Source organism: Filicampus tigris, chromosome 2 (genome assembly GCF_054856515.1).
Source record: "Filicampus tigris isolate MCC_2025a chromosome 2, RoL_Ftig_1.0, whole genome shotgun sequence".
Taxonomy (NCBI): Eukaryota; Metazoa; Chordata; class Actinopteri; order Syngnathiformes; family Syngnathidae; genus Filicampus; species Filicampus tigris.
The window spans coordinates 22,492,969-22,513,970 of record NC_141218.1 but is presented as its reverse complement, the minus strand read 5'-3'; the positions used below and the strand labels follow the sequence as shown (position 1 = coordinate 22,513,970).

At 41.6% G+C, this 21,002-nt stretch overlaps 1 protein-coding gene across 2 annotated transcripts in view; it reads right to left on the bottom strand.

The window, feature by feature from the left end:
- Positions 1–290: 290 nt before the first annotated feature.
- Positions 291–21,002, bottom strand: part of kdm3b (lysine (K)-specific demethylase 3B) — a 26,654-nt gene continuing 5,942 nt past the window's right edge. Inside the window, exons 2-25 of one of the 2 annotated variants that reach the window (XM_086017935.1) lie at positions 18,763–18,918; positions 17,695–17,808; positions 17,421–17,526; positions 17,204–17,328; positions 17,053–17,112; positions 14,199–14,894; positions 12,533–13,739; positions 12,243–12,459; positions 11,922–12,136; positions 10,738–10,890; positions 10,498–10,605; positions 10,284–10,411; positions 9,916–10,210; positions 9,583–9,836; positions 9,141–9,413; positions 8,845–9,016; positions 8,659–8,749; positions 8,381–8,511; positions 8,144–8,263; positions 6,145–6,168; positions 2,743–2,882; positions 2,457–2,633; positions 2,233–2,367; positions 291–1,279 (exon numbers count right to left, since the gene is read on the bottom strand). In XM_086017935.1, the coding sequence (XP_085874061.1) occupies positions 1,199–1,279; positions 2,233–2,367; positions 2,457–2,633; positions 2,743–2,882; positions 6,145–6,168; positions 8,144–8,263; positions 8,381–8,511; positions 8,659–8,749; positions 8,845–9,016; positions 9,141–9,413; positions 9,583–9,836; positions 9,916–10,210; positions 10,284–10,411; positions 10,498–10,605; positions 10,738–10,890; positions 11,922–12,136; positions 12,243–12,459; positions 12,533–13,739; positions 14,199–14,894; positions 17,053–17,112; positions 17,204–17,328; positions 17,421–17,526; positions 17,695–17,808; positions 18,763–18,918 (5,178 nt within the window). In that variant the 3' untranslated portion in view covers positions 291–1,198. The remainder of the gene's footprint in view (positions 1,280–2,232; positions 2,368–2,456; positions 2,634–2,742; positions 2,883–6,144; positions 6,169–8,143; positions 8,264–8,380; positions 8,512–8,658; positions 8,750–8,844; positions 9,017–9,140; positions 9,414–9,582; positions 9,837–9,915; positions 10,211–10,283; positions 10,412–10,497; positions 10,606–10,737; positions 10,891–11,921; positions 12,137–12,242; positions 12,460–12,532; positions 13,740–14,198; positions 14,895–17,052; positions 17,113–17,203; positions 17,329–17,420; positions 17,527–17,694; positions 17,809–18,762; positions 18,919–21,002) is intronic. The other variant, XM_086017944.1, reaches the window with a different exon arrangement.

Here is a 21,002-nt window from a genome sequence, read left to right as displayed (position 1 = left end):
GGGTCTCGTGGGTTGATAATTGGTATCATTACATTTTAATTGGAATTACATATATATACCTACCAGTAATTATACAAATATATATAATTTGTTATCTGAACACCAAATGAGTCCCATGGTGAAAATAAAATGTTAACTTTGATTCCAAAAGATTTATATTACAAGAACATTCAAATTGGTAAATGCTCCAAATTGCAACTTGAGTTCAATATTGCACAAACACATTTTATTGATCACCAGAACAAGCAATTAGCCAATGACATAGTACGATTACGAAAACACACACACACTGCCATTTTTCTTAACTTTATTGTGAAAAATCAAACAGACTGCTAAGATCAATATATATTGATACAATGTTAATGGCCAGTAGTTCTGTTCAGCTGCAAATGTGATTTTAGAACAATGTTGTTGGAAAACTGCAGTTATTCAGCCTGTGAAACAAAGTAACCAAAAAAAAGCCTCTTCTATGAAATCCTCCTAATCATTACTTATGCAATGATAAAGAGGCATACAAAAGAAAAGACACCTTTAAGTGAAAACTAAAAATACAAAACTTTGGTCTGCTTCCTTCACTGGCTGCTTCACAAATACATTTTCAGCCACTGAGTGTAGAAGCACCCAGTTGGAAAACTGCAATAACAACAACAAAAATCTACAAAAACAGGTTAACCTTGCATCTATTGAAATACACTGACGTCATTAAAATAGAAACATGAGTCTGGAACGCACGTATCAGTTTCTTATATGGTCGCTGAACATGTGCTTCGAAGGCACGTCAGCTTTTAACCTCCCTTACTTGCACATCGTACATATACAATGGAAACGACAAAACAAACACATTGACCTTAAATACAGCGTTAATTAAAACAAAAAAAAAACAACAACAAAAAAAAACTAGACAAGTTTGCGCTTACTGTGCGACAGCGATAAAGGACTTCCTTCATTGGCGCTCTGACAAGCACAAAACCAGGTTGAACCCTTCTCCCAAATTTGACGTTGTATTCCACCATATCCAAATTGTCACTGCCCCTGGAAAACTACACTTGATACCTTACTCTGCAGTTTGAGTGTGTTTGTGTAGGTTTGTGTGAGTGTGTGTACTGTATATATAATGTAAATGTGTGCATGTAGAGATCTTATGTGGTGGAGTGAAGTGGTCTTGGGAGCCTAGCCATCACGGCACACAGGTCAGTGTCTACGGGCGGGCTAGTTTCGGGTCATGGGACTTGAGTGTGCCGACGGCGTCCTTCACCGCATGATAAATGATGTTCTTCACCTATTAAAAAAAGAAAAAAGAAAAAAAAAAAAGACCATTATGGAAGAGATTAGAAGATAAACAGATGGCATAAAATGTTACCATTTCAACAACCTCAGAAATGCTTTACGTCATTAATGACCTGCCTGCAAACATATCACATACCGTGTGTGTATCAATTATATACATGTAACTGGTATACAAACATGATCTGGAGTTTGTTAGTCTGACAAATTCAACAATAGATGATAACCACTAGGGGACAGTAATGTGCTGCAAACACCCTCCTGTTACATCTCAGTTATGCTCTGTCATCGTTTTCCAAGGGGAAATAATTTGTACTTAATTTTCGTTTTATAATACAGTGGCTTGTGTGTCTGTTTCATTTTAGTTAAAATATTACAGTTGTATTGCATGTTTTATAAAATAAAAAACATCTACTTAATTTATTTGCTATGGGGCACTAGTTGTGGTACATGCCGTTGTCTTTAGTGCAGTCGGCGTGGGTTTGATTCCTGGCCAGTGCCCCAATACCCACCCACTGCCTATCCCAAGGCTGGATAGAAAATGGGTAGGTTTGCTCAGGAAAGGTATGCGGCGCAAAATTGCCAAACAAATCTTGCGAGTAACTCACTGTGGTGGCGCAACATTTGCTATGGAAATTGTTTTTTCTAAAAAATAAAAGAAAAACACACTGCAAGAGCATTTTGACAGAAAAGCCTTTTGGTAATGTTAAATTAATAAAAATGTTACTGCATTTTTTGTGCTTGTGCAGCAGGATGGCACAAATGGTACCAAACCAATTTCACTAAAGCTGTGTAGAAAACAAATGGAAGATGTGAATGTATGCCAAAATGTTATGATTTTATAGCCATTACTTGAGTAGTTTTTGTATTATCCCGCTAAAGCGCACACATCCCTTGGTGCATTTAAATTGTCAGCATGAAAAAGCAGCCTGTATTTGGCACACCTACCTGTAGCTTGTCCTCGTGGTTTGTATGAGTGGTAGAAAGGTGTCTGAACTCCTGTGTCAATCTGAAACAGTGTCTCACATGCTCTGGAGACACAAAGTCCTCAGCCACCTTGATACAACTGTACAAGTTGTGCACCTGAGAGCAGAAGAACAAACAATGTCACATTGATTGAAAGGTAAACAGACAGGCAGGAATGCATGGGGCCCATCTCTCTCCATCATCACCTGGTGTGGAGCTCCAGCAGGGATAAAAACAGCATCACCCAAGAACTGCACAATAGCCCAGCCCTGCACACCGTATTCTTCAAAGAGTCGGCGGCGGAGAACCTGATCCAAGTACCAGCTCTGGTCATGAATGGGGTCGTGGTCGAGAGGATTCTCCTGACCCTGCTCCTCTCCGACCTTGACAGAAAAACACTCAGGTGTCAAGTGAAAGGCTTGCCATGGTGCCAATGCTGCAACTATTTATCCAGGGCAGGGGCGTTCGGGACAGTATCCACTGGCTGCCAACCTTGCGGAGGAGTTCTCGAATCTTCTCTGCGTCCTTGGCCGCATAGATGTGCCAGAGAGCTCCAGGTTTCTCATTTCCATTGTACACCCTCCTCTTTGTCATTTCATCCACATCTCCCTCCTCAATAGTGGTCATGACCTCTGGGTGTCCAAACAAAACAGCAACACAATGACATCAGCACAGTTTCTTACATCGGTGCTCTTCTGTCTTGTTTCGTAGATGCATACTGTCCCCATGTAGTTACAGAAATTCTTTGCCTATTTGCTGTTCACGTTTGCAAAATGACCTATTTCTCGATTTTCAGCAGCGTTGCAAAAGCAGTCCAGCGATTTTTTTTTTTTTCGTGGCATGTCAACTTACTAATTCTCAAATAACCATTGTGGTCAAATAGCAATACAGAATACTGCACTGTAATATTGTAAGTATGTGCTTTTCTTAAAACTTGAAATCCGACGTAATTCATATACTGTTGGAGTGTTTCACAGCATGCGGTACAGTATTTCACATTTTTCGTGCTCTTTCTCCAATGCCCATAGATGCCGAGCAAACGCCATGTTTCTTTTTAACGCTTCTGCCAAATAGTCGACGTGCCAGAAAAAAGTTGCAACACTTAGGTAAACCCTCCTGGATAAAACTCAAGGAGGTTAAATATTAAGACGCCATTACATTCTATACTGCCGATGACGGAGATGTGGAAAAAAAAAACTTTTGTCATCATGTAGAAGTAGTTGCCTCACTATTTTCTTCAAACCGGCCAAGAATGCTTTGAGGAAAAAGAGCGTAATGTAATTCCTCTGCTTCTCTGTGCAGTCATCATCATTCATTGGCCAGACCTGTAATTCATCATCAGCAGCTTGATTGTAACTTAACTTTAAACTTCTCAGTACAATAACGTAATAAAGTTCAGAGAATTGTTGGTGTGTATATTTACTGTAATGTATATGCTTAACTCTGAGCCCTTCCGTTGTAAGGGTACAAAAAGGCTGTAAGAGTTTGAAATGACGGTGTTTTGGGATTACAGTTTGTGGTACAGTATTTATGGTAACTACTAATATAAACAATTAACGGTAGAAAAAAAAATTGTGAGTGGTGTGAATTTTTCATTTTTTGTTGTTGAATGCATGTTTTACTTTTTTCCCTCTTTGCTATTAGTAGTGAGGTTCTAAACCTCAGGTATTCCATGTAAAGGCATTAAGCTAGAGGAAAATAGAAACAATGCGTGTACTTTTACACGGACATGAATGGGTTACACTACACAATCACACTTAATGGCGCAATGTTCACATCCATCATCTCAGAGCGGGGCAATGGAGCAGGCTACAACCTGACCTGTTCCTAGTACATATGATTACAGATGAACTAGGGATTCTGAAAAAAAGGCAATAGGATGAAGGACTTTTTTTAAATATAGGTTTTGCTTTGGTCTACTGTCTACTGTATATGGGTGTATTCACACAAGCAAAGTCCCTTGGTCCGCTTGTTTGCTCCAGACCAAAAGCGGACTTCACTTTGTTTTGGTGCGGTTCGTATTCATGCTGTACTTTTTGCAAGTGACCTATATTTCCGTAAACACGTCGACGCATGTGATGATCGGTGCTCCCACTGGACAGAAATGACAAGGGCGGCGCGCAGCACACAAACCCGGAAATGGAGGAAAATATGGATGGAATTCCCACATGATGCATTCTTGCTCTGCATATATTTGTGCTGTTATTAAGAGACGCAAAATAATTTGGAGTGTCAAAAGCAGCTCATTCAACGCAGGTTTCGCTAGACTATGATTCTACATTTTGGAACAGCATTGGCCAATGCGTGCAGTAACCCACAAGTGTGTGTGCTTTGCATGCCCTGACCCACAATATGCTGGCAGCTGTGTGGCTAAACCAAAGACGAAGGATCAGGTATGGTCAACATTCACTACGGACTAGTATTTACCACGATTTCGGGCTACGGTGGCTTGAAAGCCCAAAAAGTCGCATGAATCCTGTAGTTGATGCAGACCGGCGAACCACACCGAGTCTGTTTGGAAGAGCACTAAGACCACCTCAAAAAGTGGGTCTCGGTCCAGTTGTTCGATCCGCACCATGATGATTGACTCAGTGATCCAAATGACACCAAGTGTGCATTTCCGTTCTTGTGAATGTATTTTGTTAAATGTCTTGTTCCAATAAAAAACAGGAAAGGAGAAAGCAGAGTTTGTCTGCATGACAGATAAAGAGCGCAATAGGAGAGGGGAGACGCCTGCCAGAGGCGGCGGCCAAGTCTAGATGCCCTTCAAACCTTTCGCACAGTGATTATACCACCAAGTTCACAGAAAATGGACAAACTGCAGCTGCAAAGGAGTGTAAGCAACATTTTTGCAGGTGGGTGGGTAAATGGACAGGGTTGAGGAGGTTCTGCTACTGATACAAAAGAAATGTGACAACCACAGGGAGGCCGTTCAATGAAAAATTATTATTTTGGGGTATTAAGATTATGTTCATATAAATGCAGAATGGAGCTTATCATATAGTCCCATCATTGCATAGATAATTGAAAATTAGGGCTAGGCGATTAATCGAATTCATCTACTAAAGTTCATTCATCATAATTATTTTAACATATTTAAGCAGCTTCTGTAGTTCAAAGCTCCCCAGTGACATCCACTGCTTACACTAACATGGTTGTGAACACGAAGCTAAAAATCAGTGTTCCTTTTTAGCGATTTTTCCAACTCCACTGTCGGCTATTTGTTTCGTTGTCAACTTATTCTTGCTACAAAACAGACAAGGGGAATAATTTCAATCACAAAGTCAATTGCACTGAACATTGCAAAAGAGATGCTTCTCATATATCTGCTGCAAAAGCAGTATTTTTCAAAATGTTCGTATTTGCTTCCAAGTCACAAGTACACCTGTATTTAAAGGCGTGATCATTCTCTACGACCAAATACATATGGACCAGCCGTGCCATGCTTTTTGACGGCTCTTTTTAAAATGTTACATTGTTGAACATTTACAATGTTAATTAATCAAGGGTCATGTTTACATACACGTTTTGAGTAGAAGGACACTTTCCAAGCCCAAACACCTATTAGCACATTATCTGTAAAGGAAAATATGAATTGTATGTATCTATTATTTTGAGGAAGTTGATGCAAGTTAATGCAGGAGGGAAAAAAACTTGCTAGTAAATGTATATGTATATACTGTATATAGATATAAAGCAAATGCCAGAGGTTAATCTTTATATAATATAACATTATCTTTCGCTTTTTCAATATGCGAGGGGAGGAAAATATATTCATTTTAAGGCCATTATCGCCCAGCCCTACTGCAGAGTGAAGAGTGGAACAGTCAAGAGGGGGAGTTAGTCAGGAAGAAATGCATGCTACTCAAGTGATACAACTGAAAGTCTACACACCTTTGCGTCCATTGACATCTGCTTCTGTGAATGAGAAATGTTGCCGTAATGAAAAGGACAGATAGCCATTGAATTGTCTTTTACGGGTGCTGTGTAAGCCAATGATGAGCAGGAGTGGCAATGAACAACAGTGTCAAGGAATAATGGATGCTTTGGTTGTGAGTCAACCTCAGTACAATGTTGTCTACCGCCAATCAAGCTATACCACTCACCGGAAACTGAACTGACACGGCTTTAATTACTATTAGAAATCTCAAGCAATGTAATTAAACATTTAAATGAAAAAAGTAACGGAAAGGTTGTACAAGGATATTTGTGGGAATTGTTTTGTCTCTCTCAGAACCCATTTACGAGGTCAGACCCCACTCAAGTTGGCTCTAGGAGTTCTGAATTCAAATTATGTACTCACGGCTCATAGTTAATCATTATTCATAACAAAAACAATAATATTAATAATTATCAATAATTGTTTAATTTTGGAGAAAAAAGGAAAATCACGGCTTTTCCACAAAACAAGTTTTATTCCAAATGCCACCCTTCTGGCTTTAAGAGAAAAAACTTGCTGTAGTCAATCACAGTAGATTTTTTTTTTGGAGCAAAAAATATGGAACTGCTCAATTCTGAGGAAAAAAAATTACGGAATCATGAAAAGCAAATAAAACACCATTGGCTCTAGCCAATGTGGTCCCCCAGGCGCTTTTTTTTTGGGCATCCTTCTTCGTCGACGATTTACATCCACTTGCAAAAGAAGTCAAAGTCGTTTCACTACTGTCAAAAAGATCATGCAAGTCACTTGCTCTTGCAACTTTTTTGGGGGACAAATCAAAATCATTTTAATGCGTGTGTCAAAGTCCCTACTTTTTTTAAAAATGTAAACCCAACAGAGAGTTTTTTTCAGTTTACAGTGATCCCTCGCTACTTCAACTTTCGTGCTCTCGGTGCATCGCAGATTTTCAGGAGCATTCATAACAAATCAAAAATGAAACAACACATATCGGCAGCTATATTACAGAAAGACGCATTGTTTCAAAGATATGAGTTGACTCGGAGGCTTTGTACATACACGCAGGGACTCATAAAAGGCGAGGACTGGTTCCCAGCGCGAGCTCAACCAACGAGGGCACAAGTGGATCTACTTTTTCCACTGTGTACTATAGGTGAGCTGACTGGGTGCGCATCATCGCAGCTGTCTCTAGTATCGTAGAAAAAGAAGAAGCGGCCGTTTTTACTTTCACTTTTCACGACCACGACAAGCGTTTTAAAGTGCAGGATTGGATAAATTACACTCTGGCATTCTAGTTAAGGCAAGTCAAATTTTATGATAAAAATTAAAACTTTAAACATAGTTTTTAGCGAACGTTCCGTCGTGATCGCCAGCTGCCGCGGTTGAAGCTCATGTTCCTCTCACAGCCTGCAGCTTGGTATTTATTCTTCATTTTGTTCTTCAATTGTTTAAATGAGGGATCACTGTATTGTGATTTGTAGTAAAAAAATTGGGACCTTGTTTAAAATTAAAACAATGTTCCTTGTTCAGGGTTAGTTGTCAAGTTATGGTAAATATGCGCAGCTTCCCCACTATAAAGACATTTATTCATCACCAGAGAGAACCAAATCATTAACCATAGGGTTAATGAAGTGAAGTGTCAAAACGGCGGCCCACTGGGATGGCTAAAAACAGGTGGATTTTGCTGTTTAACTCATATTCCAAATAGGCAATGTTAAATCAGAATGCCTCGTTTCAACTAGTGGGGTTGCATAGCACATATTCTTGAAAAAAATGTTTGGGATGACTTCCCCTTCAACAATACAGTTCAAAATGTTTGTCCAAATATTTTGTGGTACGTGTATATCTTATGGTGATAAATGTGTATGAAACAATTTGAAGAAAAATGAAGACGTGAAGAAGGTATAAGAGCTAATAGCATGAGCAGAGCTCTCCTTTTCAAAATATCAATACTGCCACAAAGTGCTGATGTTTTGAGTGTGCGAGCCCACTGACCTTTCTCCATGTCTCCTTCTCCTTGAGGTATTCCAACATAAACCATGACATTAACAGCATCCGACACATCAAGATGAAGGTTGGTGGTGCCCACCTTCCTGTCTTCTGTCGAGATTAGTCCTGAGGAAAACACAATTATCATGCAAAAGTGAGAGGATTACAGAAACTGGACAAAAATGCAACAACGCAGCAAAAATTGAGAGTGAAGATTGATTAAACTTGGCCATGTCTTCCCACCATAAGCATTGTACATCTTGGGTCCAAGATCTGGTCGTACAAAAAAGTTAGGCAGACGGGCAGCAAGGTTTAGCCGGCCATCTCTTTTTGTGTACTCAGGCAAGGGAAGGTTTTCCATCAAATCGTCAAACCTGTTAGACACACACAAAAGAAAAAATACAAACATGAACAAATTCATAAATCTATGCATGTCTGTTTAAAATTTAATGTAAAAAAAAAAATAGCTGTAGACTTGGAATTTTTTTTCCCCCTCTTGATATTTGTCTCTTTTTACTCACCGTGTGGGCATCATATCCCTGAAATCTTCTCCTGGAGGCCAGTCCTTTAATTTCAAGACCATTGGGTTACCTTCAGCGTCTTTCAGTCGCTCTGTAGTTGACAAAAACATATCAATGTGGAATGGAACTAGGCAGTCCAAAGAAAAAAAAAAAGCTGAATTTACAAAGAAGTATTAGGGAACTCACTGGAGATGATCTGGAAGCCGTCCCAAAAGTCTCGCACTTTCACATCAGAAATGATGGCACAGTTCCTGCAGTTGACCAAGTCTACATCCTGGTCCCCAAACTCCTCACTAAAGGCCTCAGGACGCCACAACTCAGACTTCAGTCGCTTATGTATGCTTGACACCAACACAGGCTAGGCAGAAAGAAAAAGGAATTGCAAATATAAGAAAGCCCAAACAATGTTTAATTATTTAAATGAAAATTGTTCCTTGTTCCACACAAGAAAAAAAACATGGAACATGAATAGTGGTTCTTACTTGTCCCTGCTTCCAGCACTCTCTAAAGATCTTCCAGTTGTTGCTATTGCTGGGATCTTGGAGGCAAAGGAGTCGGCCATCGCAGAGCCAGGAGTGCGAGGTGTGTGGCTCCAAAACACTGAGGCCCATTATTCCATCTTTGCGGGCTCCCAACACACCAAGCTCACTTCCCTCAGAGGTTCCGGTACGGCGGCCTTCTGCTTTCTTCGTCTCCACAACTGAGGCAATGATGTGGTCCAAGAAGTTGGGAAGGCTGCTCTTCAGCTTGTCACTCTGAGAAAAGGCAATTATATATGGTTCACAAGCTATGCACTTATTGAGCATACTTTCATCTTTTGTAATTTTTGTCATTTTCAGGCTCACAACTGAACCAGGTGATGGCTACGAAACTGTAAGAGTTCTTCCATATGCATGCACGCAAACGAAAAGAGTTCACACATACGCCTCCGGAGGTAAAGACGGATGGGAATGGTACTACACTCTCTCCATGTCCTTGGGAAAGCTTGCCAGGTGCAGAGTTGAGCAAGTCTCTGAGACTAGAACCCTCAGGTTTGGACTGCGTCATGCTGGAGCCGAGTAAAAGGCTGTTAAAGAGCTTGGGGCTGGAAGCTGAAGGCCTTGACAGGGCACTGAGTGAATCCAGGCCAAAAGGAGGTCGGCTTTCTCGATTCATAATGGCGCGAAGTGAACCAGACTCTGGATGGTAAGAAGACAGTGATGTAACTCTTAACACAAATTCGTGAATAACGGTTCCGGTGATTTTCTTTTGCCTCACCTTTTGTGTCATCCTTGGATTTCTGTGTGGCCAAGTCTGCAAGCCAGTGCAGAGCAGAGCTGTTGCCCTCTCCTGATGGGCGCGACTCCTTAGCGGAGGGCTGTGCAAGGTTACTGAGGGATGACGTACTGCTGGTGGAGTTGCTAGTAATGCCCGCACTTTCCCCTGTCCCGCCACTGGATGATACTGTTTGTGTAATTTCCGTTTTTATAGTTGATGTTTCACTTTCTGACTTTGGAGTTGTGCCAGCAGCAGAGGCTGCAGCTCCAGGGATGCCACCACTGTTGGGCGTTGTCTGTTGAGACAAACAAAGCAACCATAAGAATGCATTCATTTCCCAATGGGTCAATCATGACACGATGATGCACCTGTGTAATCCCATTGGGGGCACTATGGCGGACGAGGGATTTAGTATGCCGACTGGCACAGGGGCAGTTGGCTTTAATACCCCATTTGCCTCTTGCTAAGTGCACCATGTCACCTATGTTGTAAAGAGCTAAGAGAAAACGGTGAGCATTAGCATCCAAACGTCATGACAGCAAATTTACAGTTCAATCTTAATGTATAAATGCAAATTGTTACCTGTCCCGGGGATAATCTGTGTCGGCATGAGGTTCTCTGGCTCGTGGGGTTGGCCCTTTGCACACTTCAACCAAGAGAAAACATCATCCACTGGACCATCTTCTAAATCTACAATATGTTCACAACACACCACAATCGAAACATATTTAGGTTGGATTTGCATTGTAAATACCATGAACAATAGGGTAGCTCCACTGACGGGGAACTTCGAAATGAAACCCACCATCCATTAAGACCTACCATCTCTGGGTCTGTTCTTGCGAAGCCGATAGCAGTCCAGACACACGCCAAAGCCACACTTGCGACACACCCAGTGGATGTTGAACAAAGTGGTCTCACACACGTCACACATTTCCCTCACCCCTCGCACAGCACGTTTCCATGCTACTTTCTCTGTCGAAGCAGCAAGACAAGGTATGTTACTACAGCGCAGTCCATTAACGTTTGACAACTTTGAATACGTGTCTGCAGAGAGGCCAACCCCGACCATCACCTCTCGGGAAAATTCTGGATATTTTCTCAGGGACATTTGCATCTCAGCCTAAACAAACACATGCCACTCGGAAGATTCCAAATGACACTAATATTTTCTTTACACTTTCATTACATTGCCTTTGACTTGTTTTGAGTTGTTTTGAGTGACAAAATATTGATAGCTTAGTTTTTTTATATTATTTTCTAAATATTATTTCTTATATTTATTATAGGCTACTCTACTGTATAATGTAGATTTGTATACTTTTAACCACAGAGCCCCCTCTTGCCTAGCATGCCATAACGTATAAATTCATTTCCCGTTTTCAGCCTATACTGTGTGTGATTGTGTTTTTGTATTATCCCTCTACTTATTAATTTGCTGTTCATAGATGATTACTCATCACTGTAACAAAGTTCCAGCCAGAATTCTGTTACAATGTGAACTAGTGTTATTTGTCAACTAACGATAGCTTAGCTGTTTAGGATGGCTAAGTGGTTTTCTTCTGCTATTACTCGTCCTCCTTTCGTGATTAAGGTATTTGGCAGAATTGTAGCTCATTCAGAGCCATGGAGTCGATGATTATTAACTTTTGCCAATTTGGAGCCAAGGAGGTCATGATCATTAACTTTTGCATAGAGCTGCCCACACTGCAGTCAGACCTGAGGGAGATGCAATTACATCAACAAATGTTATAGCGATTGGTTGGTGGAGTCCAAATTTTGCGTCAGCCAAACACAAGCCCAATTACAGGTCCAGTGAAAGATAGACGCTCGCTCACTGGCAAAATTCAAATTAACCCAATTCAAATTAAACTAAGATATGTCCTCTCCTAAACATTTTCCACTTATCCCTAAGAGGGAAGTGCTTATAACAAATACAGTTAAATCGGATCACTTGGCATCTTGTGTATTTCCTAAGAAAAAATATAAGATCTCTTAATACATACGGTGAGGTTCCACCATCATCATGGCCTCCTTCTCGGACATGACCAGCTGGCAGAACTGGTCACCCACATTGGCTAGGATATACTTGGATGTATCAAGATCCAGCCCCTCTTGCACAGCGGGTGCAGGTAGCCACAGACCCATTGCCATTGAGTCGCTCTGCTGGGGGCTTAGGAAACCTTCAACACGTAACATACCCTTACGAGTGAAAGCCAACCTGGTCACAGTCAAAAGAAGGATGAAAATGTATCACCAATTATATACCTGCATCTTATTGTGGAATCATCAAGTGTACAAAGCAAGTATTTGCTATAACGGTATACCTTCGGAAGTGGAAAAAACGACAAGCCACATTTGGATCGTCGTCATCCTCGCTATCGTCATCTGCAATGCGAGATTTACGGTAGCGCTCCAGGCGACACTCACGACACTTGTGCAAGTGAGGGGCCACGTTGATACACGAGCCATCCTGGAGGAAGGACTCGCCAGACTGCTTAAGACGGCGCACTTTACTCAGGTCTTTCAGAACGGACTGACCCACTGGAAAATAAAAAGTAATGTTAAATTCAATGTGTCAACTCTTGGGCTTCTGACTTTCTGAAACCAAGGTCACCTTTGAAAGGCTTATTTCGTGGACGGCTTTTGGCGGCGCCTTGGATTTTAGCTTTTTGCAGCATGGCTGCATCCTTCCCAGGCTGTGATGATTCTCCAATGGCTTGACCTTTGTCTGGACCCTCCTCATTCTCACTCAGGTCTGACAAGTCGCTGTTACTGCTTAGGTCGGAGTCACGCTTGGTTGATTGTGCTCTCTCCTCCAAGGCAAACTTCTGAGTCGGGTTATGGTCGAAAGACACAGGCTGCTGATCTATTCTAGGAGGGGCAGTTGTTCCAAGGACAGAGTTTCCTGCTTTGGCAGGGCCAGCTGTACCAAAAACAGAGCTGCCTGAAGTGGATGATGGCATCTCCCCAACTGCCTTCTCTTCTTTTATCAGAGTGCCTTCATTCTGCGCCCTTTGGGTCATGGTTGGTGCTGGAGAGATTGAAGGGCTGGGTGAAGTAGCAGATGAAAGTGCTGCGAAAGGGGAGGACAGAATGCCCTTGGGTGGCTCTGCCATCGTGAAAAGATTGGGCTTGTTGTCCGAGGCGCACTCAACTCTGGAGAGTCCAACAAATGATGTGTGTATGTTTTTGTCCCCATAGGCCAAAAATGGATTCTCCGGCTCCTTAGAGCCCTGCAGAAAGAGGTTCTGATGGCTCTCCGAAGGATTAAAATTAGATGGCATCACTACGGCCCCCGTCAACGTACCATTATTACAACTCTTTAAAAGGTTTTGTAGTCCCGATGCTGCTACGGAACCCCCAATGGAAGAGCCCCTCCCAGCAGAAGAGCTACCCATGCCTGGAAAGGCGGCTGAAGAGTTGCTCAGCACACCATTTCCTGTTGGATGGATGTCAAGTGTTTTGGTCTGCTCCGGCTTTTTCATCCCTTCTGTAGCAGACTTGAAAAGGCTTGGAGGTTCCTTATTGAGGGCTTCTGACACAGCAGCAAAGTAATTAGTGTCCTTGGGCTGGCTTTGAGGACCCGCTAGGCTTGGGTTAGAGTCAGGATTCTTTGTCATGCACTGGAAAAACAAGTTTTGGTCTTGCTTGGATTGAGTTTCACTCTTTTCTCTCCCAAAGCCAAATCCAAAGGGTCTCGAAGTGTCCTTGGAGGTTGCAGAAGCAGTTGCAGCTCCATTGGTCTGTGAGGTAACCTCGCCAAAAACAGGAGCAGCAGGCACAGCTGATGGAAGCCGATAACCCAATGCAGTCTTACATGCCTGCAACACAGAAAAGCAATTGTAGATGTAGTACGTCGATAGCAATTATGGGTTGAGCTTGCATCCAGTGCAGTGAAATAATGTCACCAGAGTATAGTTCCGGCTATTCATTAGTGGTAAGGGAAAAAAACAGGGGCCCATGCTTAAGGTAAGAGTTGGTTTCAAGAAAAAACTAAAAAATAAAATCAACAACAAATCATTGTAGCAATCCTAAAATACAGCAAGATATAGCAAGAATGCCCCTTGGGGCAGTGAGCACTATCATAATATTACAGACATCCCCTTAGGAAAAAAAGAAATAGCGTGGCTCAACAGTACCAGCAGCATAATTGGTTAATTGATGGGTTCCAATGTGTCTACTGAGCACAAGAATAACAAGACATTCATGTGCCTTTACAGGGCACAGCAAAACGTGTATACACACAATATAGAAGGTACAAAGATTTCTGGTTGTCTTACCTCCGTCTGGCTTCCCCAAGCAGGAGCCTTGGGAGTAAAGCCTCCAGAGGCAGACAGCGCCACACTCGGGCTGCTGTCAGGCGAAGTCCAAGAGATGGTGACAGGCCCGGGGGAAACAAGAGCTGCAGTTTTGGAAAAGGATTTGGAGGCATCTTCTCTGACTGGTTGTTGGGATGGAGAAGCCTTGTGGACTGGGGCTCCAGGGACCAGGCTTGGCATCTGGCCTAAAGAGGGGAAAGATGTGGCGGAGAAGGGAGAGGGTGCTGGTTTGAGGGGAGGAGGGGTAGGGGTATGAGAAACTGAGGTGGTTGAGTCCGCTGCCCCTTGTGTGGCGAGCATACGACCATTTTCTTTCACATGGGCGTAATAACGCGTTGGGTTGGCATTTGCCTGATCCATCTGGACGGAGGAATTGGCGGGGGACGACACTTTGCCCTGAAGAAAGCTTCCCTCTGAGGTGCAGCCGTTTTTGGTTGTGCTGCTGACTCTTTCGCCAGCCTCTCCTCTCCACACGTCGGCCCCTTCCGTCAAGTTGGTGCTAGAATCATCACACCTCTGCTCGTCGGCTCCCAATTCTACTCCACCTTTAAAACGTTTCAAGTTCATGTCTTCCTCCTCAGAGGCAGTTCTGCGTCTGCGACTGTTATCACTCTTCAATGTTTCACTGTCCATCTTTCGCCGGCCGTTCTTACCAAGCTAAAAAACAATGGTTGGAAGTTACTTTAACACAGGTATCAAACAGTATCCAAAGTGAAAATAAGGGGAAGAGGGACAAAATATCAATATTGTGATCTACTCTATCATTATCTCCAGAGCTGGGCATCGCCTATTTGCCGTCGGCATATTTAATCGTGCCACGTGGTCCCAGTCGGTCCGAGTCAGCCAAACGACGTCGAGAACGGACTTAACCTGTATCACGTCACACGCAGGTGCCGCACTTCTGACATGCGGCTGAGCAAGGAAAAAGTAAAAAATAAAACTGCTGTGTACCTTGGGGTCCCACAGACGCAATGACATGCGCCCCATATTGTTTTTATTTGAGCATTCACCACACTGTTCGCGTCTGTTGTTTTTGATATTTTTTCTGCGTTTGGCGGCTTCTGCTCGTGCGGCGCCTGCTTGTGACAAAGATTACGTTCTTGACGCCAACTGAATGTCGCCGACGAGGGGATGGACCGGGACCACGTGGTCGGTTAGGCGATGCCCAGCTCTGATTATCTCTGAGGCCACAGTATCAATACATCAACATCAAAAACAAATTTGGCACTGCCAGATTCTGAAAGTGTGTGTGCCAATGTGCACATTTTCATAATTTGGACTTTTTCATGTGATGGGAATCAAATACTGGCCATCAAAGTGACCCATCATTACTAACGAATTTAAAAAAATGCAGCAATATTGTGAATTACTTTGCAATTCAGACCAATAAAGACAAGAAGAAGAAGGGAAAAGTGCACAGGTGTGCGCTTTTTCTAGCAGTGCAGATTCTCCCGTCCACTTCAGCCAGTCAGCCAGATAAGCTGTGTGTGTGGAACACCCTAAAACGTGAGTGTTCCCTGTCAAAAATGGCCTTGTGCACATGCTTTCCTCGACTTAATCATGGTTCTTCTTACACGTTTCTGTTATAAGTCAAGTGCCTCTAGGAAGGTGGAACATCACATTACACTTGACGTTTGTATTTTGGTTCAATATATGCCACATGAACTGATAATGATACTTAAAGAAGGTTTTACTGTAAATTACGGACAATTATTTTTTCAAACTTTTTATTGGAAGGAATTACCTTCAATACCGGTTAGAAAAAAATTCCAAACAATGCCAAATACGGCTAGTTACACTGTAGCCTCCCAGAAGTCACTGATCACTACCTTCCTCTTCCTCCCCCTGTGTACTAAACCCACTAAAGCCTGCTTTTCTTTGGTGTCGGAAAGCAGCAGCCCAAACTCTTTTGTACAGGCATTCTCCGTCTATCTTGTGTTGTCGCTGACAGGGTCACTTGCATCACAAGGGAAATTCGCAGATGAGCTTGAGCTGTCCTCTTTATCATCTTTCGAAACCTGGGATTTTGGTGTTTTTTGACACTGCTCCATGCTGTCAGGACCCACTGGCAATCCTTATCAGTAGTTGCTCTTGTTAGTGTTACTCTTAGGTTTCACTCTTCCCAGTTTTGGCAAAATATTTCATCATCCAAGCCTCCCACTGAACTATAGAAAAGACCGCGAATATGCGCGCAGACTCTGACACTTTCAGTGGTCCATGTGACATGTTCGGTAATCTCATTGACAAATATGACAAGACTACCTGTAAATCTATTGGTGGCATGAAGCTCGTCAATAAAAATCCGTAAACAAACAATGTCACGTTTAAAGCAGCAAGGTTTAAAGCGTGGTTAAAAAGTCAATGGTGGCATACACCAACATTGACAAATATTGATGAAGGCTCAGCTCTCCAGCCAGACCAATTATTGCTTATGATTTCAATTTACTGTAGATCAGGGGTCCCCAACCAGGGTGCTTGGTCGTGCATTAATACTGAACAAAAAAAAATGGGGTAATGAGCAGATCAAACAGGTGCTGTGAGTTGGCAATTACAACCTTTTAACTCATTCACTGCCATTGATGAATTTATTTATCTTTTTACAGTCCAGCCAAAAATGACATAGGCAAGTCTGGGAAAGGTACACATTCCAGAATAAATCACACCTCTTTTGGCGTCTCTGTGTTGTCTAGATGGGATAATATGCATGGATAAAAAGGCCGCAAACCCGGCACATAAAAAAAGAACTTACACACAAATGAGAGAATACGGCCCTATAAATATAGAAAAACGGGCGCATTGATTAAAAAGGCCTTACCTCTTCTTCTCCCAGCATGACATGTATAACGCGGGGGTCCACCTGCTGCTTTTCTTTATTCTATAGCAAAAATGTGTAAGTGTTAGTGGAAGCATGATTTCCCCACTATCTCCCACTTATTTTCAAACCAATTGTCAACTAAAATCATCACCTTATCCAACATAATCTCCATTATGTGTGAGATCAGGTCATGCTGTGAGACAAGTCCCAGGGCCCAGCATTCCTCAAGTTCTGGCTGGTACACACACACCCTTCGTCCTTGAATTGTGTATGAACCTGCGCAAAGAAAAGTGAGGGTTCACACCTTAGCCTTCAGTGTTTTTTTCAGCAGTCACAGAAGGGAGAAGAGACAAAGGGCTAGTTCTTACCCTTCCGGAGAATCTCTTGCAGTTCAAAATCACTTCGCCAGCTGGAAATGGCAGTCTGCACAGAGGGCTGCTCCAACAACAGTGGATGTCTTATGTCTTTTTCAACCTGCATAAGAAAACAAAACATAATCCTCACCTCAAATGTCCTTTTAGTTCAAATATCTATTTTGTTAAATCCATGTTGTTAATATGTTGTCTCGTGAATTATTTAAATTGTCATCATTTAAAATTGGGGGAAAGGCAAATAATACAACTAAAACAATCATATACGCACCTCAAACCTGTGGATAGACTTTTTGTCAGGAAGGAACTCAAGATTGTTGCTTCCAAAATACTGCACCGGAAGCACAGATCCTAAACCCACTCTGTCCACTATGGAGTGGAATGCCTGTGGAAGACGAAAGAAAATGTATACTTTTGAATTAGACTTGGCAGAGAAACCTGCAAGTAGGAAAACATACATTTTAATTCAAATCAACTAACTTGCTTAAGCAGCCATAGCACAACAAGACAACAACAATACACATAAACAACAAAGTACATTTTATCAAAAAAGTCATCGTAAGTGTTAAAAGACAAAAGGTGCAAACTTGGGATGCACCGATACCGATACTTGGCGAGGCCAGTTCCTCGAGCCCTGTCGCTGGATCCGCTCCTCACTACTCGGCTCTGGCTAAGCCAGCCGCACTACCGTCACGAAGCCGCAATGGTGAGGCAGTGAAGTTCAAACACAAAGGTAACACGGCATCCTAAGTGTAAATCCACAAAACTGCAAGTTCCTCTTCCTCTCTGATTTACTATATGTACTCCATTTGCTTGATATCCCTTAGTGTTCAGACTGAGACACCGCCTTGCTTCAAGCGACATTCAAGTGAAATATGTGGCAAGGCTGTTGGAAAAACATGTAGCTGAAAGTTTTGATGCCAGTAATGTCAAGTTGATAACCTAAAAGCTTTTATTTCTGTGAAACCTATGCCACATTCAATTAATGTGTTTTCAAACAATACTAATTTAAAAAGAACACATTTTCATCACAATTCTAAGACAAGTTGGCATCAAGTATCGGTACTTGATATTGGCAAGCACAATGTTGTTCTCGGTATGAGAAAGAGTATATCGGTGCATCCCTACTAGAAATAATGTTCAAAGTCAAGTTGGGTATTTGCTTTTGCCACCATGAGTTTTGTTTGCTTTTTTTTTATTTGTGATGCGATGATTTAAAAAAACAAAAAAAAAAAGTAAATGCTGCACTCTGTGCACCATGGATTTTTTTTTTACTTACTTACTTTGTCTGAAACAGTGTATTATTAAACTTCAAGCGTGAACACAGCCTGACACTCACCAGAGCAGGCCAGGCTGTGGTTGACCCAGAAGACGCAGTAGCAGCACTCCAACTGGCCCAAACGATTGAATCTTCCACCAACAAAGCCTTAACGGCATCATCGTACACCTGCACCCACGAACACCTTTGCGACGCATTCTCGAATTCCACAAACACCTGCAGTTGAAAACACTTTAGTTAATCACAATCCAAATCAGAGCTCAACCTAGTTTCAGTGTCTATGTACTTCCTGCAACACAGGTGCATCTTGAAGAATTTAGAGCATGCACGTTAAATGAAAAATGTATACATTAGCATGCTCTCATTGTAAAGCTCCAACGCCTTTGCAAGGTTTACCAGTTATGAGCAGCATGCACACAAATAGTTTGATCTCTTACAAATATGTTGTCTCGACTCAAGAAAATACATTCAGCTACCTCTGTACTTACTGTTATTGTTCTATACTTGTGACCTAAATGTGTTTTTCATAAAGATATTTAATGTAAAAATGACTTTACTGCTGTGTTAACAAAGGTTAGGGAAAGACTATGGCGTGTTCTGACTTCCATACTTCCATGTGATTACTTGGTTGATGTAGGAACTAGGGCTTAACTATTTTAAAAAATAATCGAATTGCCATCCCCGCCCCTCAAATGCAATTATTTTTTTACTGGCCTCTTCCCACATATTTTTTCAACAACGATGAAAAAAATTGATTGATTTGTATTACAATTAGCAACATCAGATGTATGATACACAAATGTTTTGACAGGTTAGACTTACGCTAAAATAAGGACAAATGAAATGAATTAATATGAATGACAGTTTATCTATTTCATTAAGAGTTATTAACGTACTAAACATTCTAACTTGGTGTCTTTTAAGCATTAACTGTGACAAGTGCACAAAATTCTATCAAACAAGTGTGGCCTCAGTCAGTAGTCAGTAAATTATCCGATTGCGATGATTCAAACAAACCCGTGGCTTTACCACTCCAACTTTTCATGTTTGATTAAAAATTATTGTGTAAACCTATTGACTGCACTAAAATTATCTAGCACACTATATGAATGAATATACACATATATACGTACATATACATATATACATATATGCATACATAAACACACACATATATACATACATAAACATACATATATACATATATATTTACATACACACATATGCATATACATATATACATACATATACGTACATACACATATATACGTACACACATATATACGTACACACACATATACGTACACACACATACGTACACACACATATACGTACACACACATATACGTACACACACATATACATACAAATACATATACATACAAATACATATATACATACATATACATATACATATATACATAGCACAGCATAAAATAATGAGCCAATCACATTCGTGTGCACTTCAGGGACCACTCGGAAAACATAAACTCTAAGCATATTACATTACACACGCACACACATACACACAGAGACTTTTTTGCACACATTTGAAATATTTCTGTCACTGTTCAGAAGCCCTTTTGCGTTTTTGTTTTTGTATTGAATAAAAATACTGTCTACTACAGAAAGCATGTTAATAATTTGAATTTAAAATGTTTAATTTTCATCTCATGAGGACTTTGTTGTATTAAAAAAAATACAATACAATGAACAGTACGTTGAATGTAGAGGTGGGCGATGTATATCGTTATCGATATCGTCAATCTTGCTTTCCCGAAGTCTAATTTTACATTATCGAGTATTAATACTGCCTCTAAAAGCATAACGACTCGAGTCAGTCAACGGCCGCAAAGTATGAGGAAATGCTGCAAATCAGTGTGCATTAACGGCAGAGGAGGAGGAAGTGATAATCATTCGCCGAATCAGCAGGCAGGACCTGGTCACGTGACTTTGTCCGCACTGCAGCGGAGCTGTTTCAAACATAGAGGAGTGTCGAGCCTCGAGCGGGGATTCATACTAGCGAGGCGCGAGTCCACGTCGTCCGTAGTCTGTAAACGGTTTGGGGTTAACAAGACTGACGTCGGTGGGAATAACATTGTTAGATGTGCCAAAACGGTCACCGGCGTGAAGAGCAATTTTATTCCACCAACAGCCATATGGATTACGAGGAAAACTTGGCGAGCGCGCAAGCACGCTAAACAAAAGCTTAAACACACACTCAGAAAACAGTCGCTGAGTTGAACCAACACATGCAGTCACACACGCACACACTCTAGTACTTTAGCCACCAAGTCAAA